We start from the raw sequence: 9,922 nt of genomic DNA on the forward strand, positions 1-9,922 counted from the left end.
TATTCATTGTTTAAACAATTTTAATTTAAAAATTAAGAGTTTGGCCTTTATCCTACGAGTCAATTTTTTTCGAAATCAACTAAGAAGGTTCATTTGAGGACTCTTTTCTATGTTGCTTCGTAAATTTACAAGAATATCTTTTCGATTATTTTTCTCTCTGATGCTTTGAAAATTTACAATTATTAATTATTTAAAAAATGTTTATAAATAGATTTATAGTTTAGCTATTTTTCAAGTAAGAGGCATAATTTGTTTACGGAATGAACTAAGAATGTCTTTCGATGATCATTTTTTCAACAAATAGGGTCAGTTTTCTTTTACAAATTTAATTAAGAACGTTTTTTCAATTACTTATAATAATCAAATTTTCATGATTTATTACTTAAACTACTTTCATGAGCAAATTAAGAGTTTAGGAATTTTTTGAATAGGATTAATTTGTTTACAGAATCAACAAAGAGTGTATTTCCAATCACTTTTTACTATGACACTTTGCAAATTTACACTAATGATTGATTATTAAAATAAATTTCATAAAAAAATTCAGAAATTAACTGTTTTTTAGATTTTGAACCATTTGAACATTTTAAACAAATTAGTTTTTATAAGAAAATGTAGACTATATATTTAATAAGAATTAAAAAAGAAATTAAAACTGTATAATGGTAAAAACTTTCATTTTCATTAGTTTCAGTAATTATTTCTTTTTATTAATTTATTCCAGTAATTTCATAATCTCTTCAGTTGAATATTTGGCTTTATCAAGATTTTCCGTAGTATATTTTCTCTTACAATATACTTCTCCATATATTTTAATGTGATTAATCACTCATTCGAACATATAACCATTATTATTATTACCTATTGTTATATAGTTTTTTATGTTTAAAACCCCGTAGAAATAGAGGTCGCTCAACTTCACATTGTATGTGCATTTGAGATTTTTTCTTTTACTAAGGTGGGTCTAAAATCGCTGTATAAATTTTAGTACAATTTAATTACAATGTTGCTACATATGAGTTTATTCGAATTACTTGGAGTTGCCTAAACATTTGGCCAGATGAGAGGAAAACTGCAGAAAACCACCTCCTGAGTTTAGCCGGGCTTTCAAAATTCGATTACATAACCAGGTCGTACGTCGTAGATGGTCACCCATCCAAGTGCTAGGGGCGCTCGAAATGGCTTGACATTTGGATTCTTTTCGAGTCGAGATCATTTACCATGTATTTCTATAAAAATTTTGTACGTACCGACAATTTAGATGTTGAATTTCGCAGTATCATATTAAACTTCATTTACAAATAAAATAATTGCAAGTACACTAGTGGGTCGCGCGCGAAGCACGCATATGAGCTTCTAGTGGTTATATAAAGACTCTTAAACCCGTAAAAGGGAGAGAGTATAAACAAAATAAAGGCTTATCAATTAAATTCATAACAATAATATAAATTAAAAGCCAACATTGTCTCAATATCGATATCTAGACTTAGGGTTGAAATATGAATCCTTAGCAATTGAATATGGCAGAGAAAGTTCTCTGCAGAAATTGAATAAGATTTAGATAAGGTGGTTATTGGGAATCAGACGAGCCTCAAGCCTTAACAATGGAGCAGGTCAAGTTGGCAAAGTAGAGCTGTTACGTTGCTGATGGACTGCCATGCTGAACCATAGGCTATATCGTGAATTCTCTATGCTGAGTACAGTAAATTTTAAGAAAACTTTGCAACAAATGCATAATCCTGATAATTATTTTTTTTTTAAACAAAAAACATCGGTTTTCTATTTCCATGTAAACTACAATATTTTTCAGTCTAATTACAACAATTTGAAAATTCCTTTTTGTTTTAATCGCGCAATATAGGATTCAAATTGGCAGGGTGGTTGATAGAAGACGCATTTTGAGTGCACCGAAAGTAGCTACCACACTGCTTTCAGAACCCTGCTTACAGAAAGGAGCCTTTGTATTTTAGTTTACCTACTCCACTCTTCAAAATATTTATTATTTCCCATAAACATTTTTAATACAATCTACTAGTATGGTGGTAATACTTTACCTTTTTCAAACATTAACAGCTTTGACTCGTTGTCGTAAGTTCAGTAGTACTGAAAATAATTTTTGTTCTTGTAAACTACTTTAGGGTCATGTTTATGAAAATATTTTATTTTTTGAAAAACGCATAAGTTCTTAAGGTTTTGTAGAATAAATGATCATTTTTTTCGAAATTCTTAAGGAAAATTTGACAATACATGAGATTTTCTAGGTTAACCTATCTAGTTGAAGCACATTATTTCGGTATTTTCAGCAAATAAATGATGAAATTTACTCGCCAGATCTCTGCACAATAATCGCTAAAAATGTAATGGACTACATGAAAAAATCAGAGAGTGGTGTTATTTCAGAGATTTTTGCGAAAATATTAAAACCCTTTAGGATTAATTTTATACTCAACAATATAATTTTATGGGATGATAAAACGCCAGAAAGGACTTAATGTAACAGTTTCAACAAAGTGTTCGTGAAATAATAATGAAGGTAAAAACTGTAGAATATCAACTATTTAAAAAATACCGACTTGAAAAAAAAGTTTGATGTAAAAGTTGTAAAAAATGCTAAATTGTGTACGTTTGAAGTATCGTTTTTCACGATCTTCCAATGCTAATGTTAATGTACGTTTCGAACATGGCTTTCCTATGAAATGCTAGAGATCGGCAGATAGACATCGTTCCTTTTCTCCTAATGCACTTAAGGTATTCTAATATTTATTTTTTAAAAACTCGCATTTGTATGAATGTTTCAAAGTATTAATTTCCGACAAAGCACGTGTGAAAATACAGAGGAATTACATGCAGGGGCGTTGCGTTCGTGTGGGCTAGGTAGGCTTAAGCCCACCCAAAAATTAAATTAAACCTAATAATAAAATAAACCGAATACCTATCTTAAATGACTATTTTTGAACATATTTTCGGTGAGCCCACCAAATGTAAAAAATCGTTCCGACGCGTCTGATTACATGTATAAATTTACGTAGATTTACACGTGTACATGGAGATGATGATACATCATATAGAGGAAATTTAAAGTCTGTATACTAAGTCTACAAATTGAGAAATAGACCATTTCTTCTCGAACGGATGAAATGATGTACGTGTCCCATGAAAAGAATGATAGCAAATACAAAAACGAGCTCAAATTAATAGTGCTACAAAATCTCCTCTTACGAGGGGTTAAATTTTTTTATTTTTCCTTCGAAACCCGTGTGTTTAGTTTCTAAAGAAAGAAACTGGTAATGTAAAACGAAAAAATAGCAATTAAATGCCAAAAAATTCGAAAACAGTGTTAATTGTCGAGTAAAGGTTACCTCTCTTTGTACCAAGTACATCTTATTTAATTTAAAAAAAAATTTTAAACATCCATGCAGGACAACTGTTATTGACAGAATCTGACTCAGATAAGTAGATGTACAGACGAATCACTATATTTTACAATTAATATCAACAACTTTTAATATGAAGTTTAATGCAAATATTATCGAATAGATTGTTTAAGCCTGGAAGCCACAGATTTTACGTCGCCAATATCTTTCTTTTTATGAGGATCCGGCTGAAAACATTTCCACAGTCTTAAAGTTTCATCTGCACCCGCGCTTAAAACCGTTGTACCATCCGGAGACATAGCCAAGTGCAACACTCGACTTGAGTGCCCCGTCAATTCTGCTACTTTACTCATTGATGGATACTTCCAGATAGTCAACTGATTTTGAGCATAACCATGTCCAGATACTATTTCCTTATACGTTGTCGACCATAGAAGAGAACATACTTGAGATTTTGTGTCCACTGAGTTTATACAGGTACCTGTTGTTAAAACACACAGAAAGAATTAAAATCATGGTACAATAGCTGAATAAAATAATTATATTTTAATGTTAATCAAAGAAAAAGAACTAGGAACTCTGGAGAAATGTTTATGAGAGACCTTAATTTGGATTTCATTCTTAGACTATTATTGTCTGATTGAATTCGCCGATGTTTACCTGTATTACAATTCCAGAATCGTATCATTCTGTCTGCTGTACCACCACCACTTGCTAAAATATTAGTTTGCCACGGACACCAGGCAAGCGCCTTTACTGCAGCCTGGTGCTGATTCAACGAAAACACTGGTTGCGTATGAAAATGGTGTTGCCCAGCGACGGCAGACCAGATTTGCAGCATATTATCATTACCTCCACTGGCCAAATATTTTCCATCTGGACACCACTTTAAGCCGCATATCTCTTGGGCATGTGCATTTATTGTAGAAACGACATGATCTCGTGCCCTTACATCGTGATGAACTATTTGTCCAGCTCTAATAATATATGAAAATTTAGATATTTGGTATATCCCACAATTTAAAATGTTCCCAGAAAATGTATTGTCTATCGTTTCCTAATTTATATGCATTCCTTATGCGTTTAGACGAATATGGGATGAAATAATGATGTTTCGTCTAAGTGCCTAGTTTATTCACGCATTTAGAAGACTTCTCAGCTATTCTTCTAAAGCGTTTGACGCCTCTTAGGCCGTTAGAAGATTGCAACTATAGAGCATGAAATATAATTACACGGGAATGTAACATTTTACTTTATTTTGTTCTCCACACAACTTAAAGATATACTTTAACAAAATAGTGAGATTAATCATTTTCTGTCATACAATTAAAAAGTCCTTTAATTTATATGCATTGCTTTAATTATTTATAACTTAATTTAAAGTAAATAATTTTCCTAATTTTCACAGTCTTTTATTTTCAAGTTTTGAAAGCAATGATGATATTATTTCGAACAAAAGTAAAAAAAAATGCCAAAAAGAAAGAACCTCGGACAAAACAATAAATTAAAGAAATTCTCGTATTTTATAAATTTAGTCTATAGAGCTATTCCTTTCTATCTGCTTCGCAGAGTGCAACGGTTAATAAGTTTGATGTCTCTTTTTGGCCGAATTATAAAATTAAAGTAAAATTGTTTTAGCTTTTATACCTATGCAAACATGAACTTAATTAAAAGAAATTTTAAGTATTGAGCGTTCCCAAAGACATTACACTTTAGATCTTAGGGCGGTGTTCTTTATAGCATGAGCGACTTGTATATTATATAGGAAAACGCATGACGAAAGAATGGGAGAGGGGAGGTAAAATCTGTCTCAAAAACTGCGTGACATTTTATTTGACCGTTCCTATGTATGACATCAAATTTTTATTCTTATTATTTTGTTAGAGTATACTCTTTGGCACAGAGAAACCATTAAATTTGTCTGTGAATAAACATGTTTTTGCGGAGTCAACTCAAATTTTTTACCAAAATGAATCAGTGCTTCCACAGGTATCATAGTGACAAAAACTGTTAATTATATAAAAAAAATTATATAACCAAATGCACATTTGCAATATTTTTTATGAACAGGATTTATTTTTTGTAGAATCAACTCGAAATTTGTTTTCAAAGACTCTTTACTGTAATATTTTTCATAGTTACAAAAATTTTAATGAGGAGTTCCCTCTTTGAGGAACGTAATGTACCTCGAGTCCATAAGAAGCACTATACTGCCGTACAAACCAAAAAGATACATAAGTCCAATCTCAGTCGAACTGATAAAATCTAAGAAAACTGTTTACCCAAAGAACTTTGTCGAAGAGTTCGAGCGCAGCCTTAAAATACAACGACAAAACATACATGGGTTAAACTTGTTCAGAATTGGGGTTTAAATGTCATTGCTTCCTGTGAATCAAATAGTATTTAGCTTGTAGTATTTTCTGTCCTCTCTCAAAAAGAGCAAAGCTCATTGAAATAAACGTTTTATCTTTTTAGTTTTTTAATACAGTAAATTCTATTATGGGTAAAGATGATTACAATCCTGTATTCTAAAAGAGAATAAATCTTCTCTGACTTAATTTGAGTTTTTCGGGCAAATTATTATTTAATATAATAATTAATCTAAACTCTATAAAATAATTATCTCATTAGGAGATTTTGTATGATCCTCTTTCAAGTAGTTTTAATACCAATTGGATTTCCGAGTCATAATTATGAAAATTACCTGTACTGAGTGACTGTAGTAATTAAATATAAATTCCCACTTGTGTGTCACAGAGAGAATATACTGTCTCGTTACGCAGGTTAAGCTGTCAAGAAAAAAGGGTTGTGAATATGATAGTCTCCAAGGAGTGAGCATTTCTTCATAAAAATTGTTTATATCATTACCAAATGTTTGGAATAAAAAAAAAATATCACATATCACAGTAAGGAGTCTTTGGCAAAATATTTCTAGTTGATTCCGCAAAAAAATTAAAGCCTACTCATGAAAATGTAGACAAAATGTGAATTTGCCTATAAAACTTGTTTATATAATTAACAGTTTTTATCATTATGTAAAATATGACGGGAAGGAATCTTTGTTAAGATATTTCTAATTGAATCTGCAAAAAGAAGCCTATTCGTAAAAATAGTAAAATGTGCATTTGTATGTATAAATTGTTTATATAATTAACAGTTTTTTCCACTACATAGAATATAAGAGTTGGGAATATTTGGTAAGACATTTTGAGTTGATTCTGCAAAAAGCAGCCTATTCATGAAAGAATGGTTCAAATATGCATTTGCTTATAAAAAATCTTTAATTGGTTAATAAACAGCATTTATTATTAACTAATTGTAAGCGCAATTTAAAATCTATCATATGTCATACAAAACGTATAAATTAAAAATAGCTAATCATTGTGAATTACAAAAAATGACTTTTGTTCATTACACAATAAATAATCTTTTTTCCTAATGTAACACACTAGACATAAAATATTTTGGCTTAGTCAGATTGAAATATCCGCAGTCACTCGTTATATCTGAAATATTTAAAGACGTTTAAAAAAAAACTATTAAAAACCGTTAAGAATTGTACTTTCGGTCTATTTTTGTGCCGAAAAAAGTGCTTTTTCCCTCTGTGTGGCAGTGAGCGCAATGCCTAGGCAGTCATCCGACTGACTAATTCTTCTAAAATTCTACGACGTACATATTCTAAGTTATTTCAATAGAATAATAATTCATTATTCAGTCACCTGCATCCACTTGTAAGTATGTGATGGTTCCAAGCTAATGAGCCAACTCTCGCAGCATGCCCATTCATTATACGTGCTCTTTTCATTTCGCTGCAGTCCCAAAGTTCAGTATTTCCTGAAGTAGTTCCAACTGCCAAATATGGCCCTTGTTGAATCCAAGCCACTGAACACACGTAATCATTACCTTCCAACTCAAAGAGTTGTTCGATTGTTCCCGTACCAGCATTCCATAAATAAACAGTTGAGCCTAATGCTACAGCTAAAATATTGGTTGGCGACCAGTCAACTAAATTTAAATCTAAAAATAAAATAAAAAGTAAATATTCCCTTTTTTATATGGTGTCCCTGATATTCTTGAGAATAGACTGGAGATTGATTCTCATTACATTAACGTATAAATTGGAACTCACAGTAGTCGTCGACTATTTCAGGAGCATCTAAAATGCGATCAGGTGCCTGTGGTATGTATCTTGTAGAAGCTTTAACGCTAGCTGGTGTTTTTGATTGACTGTAAACTACCCTTAAAGGGTTCTGATATCCTTCAGGTGGTGCCGGAGCTTTGTTTTGATAAGACAAAACTCTCATATTATTAATATCACCGCCGTGAAGATTTTCTCCAATAAGACGTTGCATTTCTTTTTTAGAAGGACTAATATTACTTTCTTTTTCTACATCTTGTTCTACGTATTGCTGCTGCAACTAAAAAACAAATCGAATTTTTAGTTTGTGTTTTGCAAAGTTGTATGATTTAGGTATTGTTTGTATTAAGAAAAATAAATAACCTTATAGTAGCCTAAATCGAAATTAGTTGTCGATCTCGAAGGAATAAATCTGTCTCCTCCACTTGGTGTTTTTGCTGGCGTTGTAGCACGACCTGTTAATGAAAAGGTATATTTTTGGCTTAAGGCGATCTTAAGGTACCACATTATGTCTGGCGTCTAAACTACCACTACCACCACCACTACTACTACTACTACTACTACTACTACTACTACTACTACTACTACTACTACTCCAAGTACCACCACAGTTGTCTGGTAGAGGGGAGGTGATACCCCTACTTGGCGCGTCCCCAGGTGGCGGATAGGGGAATGCTCGCTGGAAACAGAGGGTAGGGCCAAATAAAATACGCCCCGCGGACCAAACACACCAAGACCCCCAAGTCAAGGCGTGAGCAACCGTGCCGAGGACTGAGTGGCACCAGGGAGTGGTGTCACAAACGGTGCCTCTAGGATACCAGGTCGCCTCCTAGAGTATATAGACCTTACCTTCGCATGCGGGGCTCTGCGTAGGTGGACCTTTACTTCCATAGATACTCGTGGGATTATTATGACGACCATTACAGAAAAATTAAACCGAAGTGAAAGTGAGGAGCTGGATGATGAAGATGTGCCCCTAACAATGGAGCAAATTTTTGAGGATGCTAGAATGGGTGCCGGAGGTACTACTGAAAGTCTTAAGGAAGCACGTGCTATTTTTGAAGAGTGAAGTGGAGTGTTGGAGAGCATGAAACGCTTCTTTGACCAGACAAGCAATATGTTTAATGTGATTAAACATGATATAAAGAAGGCGCAGAGCTTAATGGAGAAGGGCATTACTGCACTGAATTGTGGCATAAGTGTTCATGAACTGATTGATGAGGACTTGGACAAAATCGAAGGGGCAATAGAGAGAACCTGCACGGAGAGAAGCTCCACAAAGGACACCAGCCACAACGCGACACAAACTGAAGGAGCCGTAGACTCCCGCTACCCATCACGGGAAAAGAGACAGTGAGTTCTCCTTGAGTCCCGTTGAGGCTGGCTGTTTCAAGCCGGTAAGCAAGAAGCTGAGGGTACAAAACGTTGCGAAGGTAGTGGCCTCGCCCCCAAAGAAAGCGGATATGGCAGCAGAACCTGCTGCCAGTAAGGTGAGGAAGAGTTTGCAGAAACGAGGTAGACCCGAGGCGGTTCTTATCAAGCCGGCCGAGAGTCAAAACTACGCAGAGGTGTTCAAGGGCCTCAAGCGGAATGTATGCCCTGACGCCCTTGGTGTTCAAATCAAGGGGGTTAGGGAAACACGAAACGGAGAGGTCCTCGTGGAATTAGGTCCCACAGGAAAGGGCAGAGCTGAACTGTCGGCAGCCATTTAAGAAGCGATTAGGGATAGGGGCAGCGTACGCGAACTTGTCCCCCGTGTGAAAGTCGAGATCTTAGATCTCGACACTACAACAGATGAGGAAGAAGTTAAAGCGGCCGTAAATAGTCACTTTAAGGATATATATGTCGGAGAGGTGAAGATCAGCCTCACGAAAGACCCTTCAGAGGTAATCTGAGGGCTTTCGTGGAGCTGAGAGAAGATCTGACGATGAGATTGCTACGCTCGGCACACCTGAAGGTGGGATGGGTGTCCTGCCGCGTGCAAAAGAAAGTGGAGAAGATGTAGTGCTATCGCTGCCTAGGCTTCGGCCATATGGCAGCTGGCTGTGAGGGCCCAGATAGAACAAATGTATGTTGGAGATGCGGCAAAGAGGGTCATAGGGCTGCGGCGTGTGAAAACTCGCCGCAGTGCTACCTTTGCGCCGAAAAGGAAGGAAAACCCCGGACAGACCATCGTCCGGGGACGATGAGGTGCTTGGCCTTTAGGGAGGCAGCTTCATTGAGAAAGCCTCCCGGTCGTCCAAGATAAAAGATATTGCCCAAACATGATGCTGAAAGCCGACGTGCCCGAAGTGCGGTACACCCGCACTACTAACAAGGAAGGTACCCGAGGTGTACCTCACCGATTTTCTTGAAATTGTGATATGTTGTAGAACATCAAAAAATATTCGACACGTATTTTTTATACGTG

General features: G+C 35.0%; 1 protein-coding gene across 3 annotated transcripts in view; it reads right to left on the reverse strand.

Annotated features, from left to right (window-relative positions):
- Window positions 1-2,140: 2,140 nt before the first annotated feature.
- Window positions 2,141-9,922, reverse strand: part of LOC117175909 (cell division cycle protein 20 homolog) — a 135,391-nt gene continuing 127,609 nt past the window's right edge. For 2 of the 3 annotated variants that reach the window (XM_033365748.1, XM_033365750.1), the window contains exons 6-10: window positions 7,876-7,967; window positions 7,504-7,792; window positions 7,094-7,391; window positions 4,035-4,351; window positions 3,527-3,855 (exon numbers count right to left, since the gene is read on the reverse strand). In XM_033365748.1, coding sequence (XP_033221639.1) covers window positions 3,527-3,855; window positions 4,035-4,351; window positions 7,094-7,391; window positions 7,504-7,792; window positions 7,876-7,967 — 1,325 coding nt within the window. Of the gene's footprint in view, window positions 3,856-4,034; window positions 4,352-7,093; window positions 7,392-7,503; window positions 7,793-7,875; window positions 7,968-9,922 lie in introns of all 3 variants that reach the window. The other variant, XM_033365751.1, reaches the window with a different exon arrangement.

Source organism: Belonocnema kinseyi, chromosome 7 (genome assembly GCF_010883055.1).
Source record: "Belonocnema kinseyi isolate 2016_QV_RU_SX_M_011 chromosome 7, B_treatae_v1, whole genome shotgun sequence".
NCBI classification, from domain to species: domain Eukaryota; kingdom Metazoa; phylum Arthropoda; class Insecta; order Hymenoptera; family Cynipidae; genus Belonocnema; species Belonocnema kinseyi.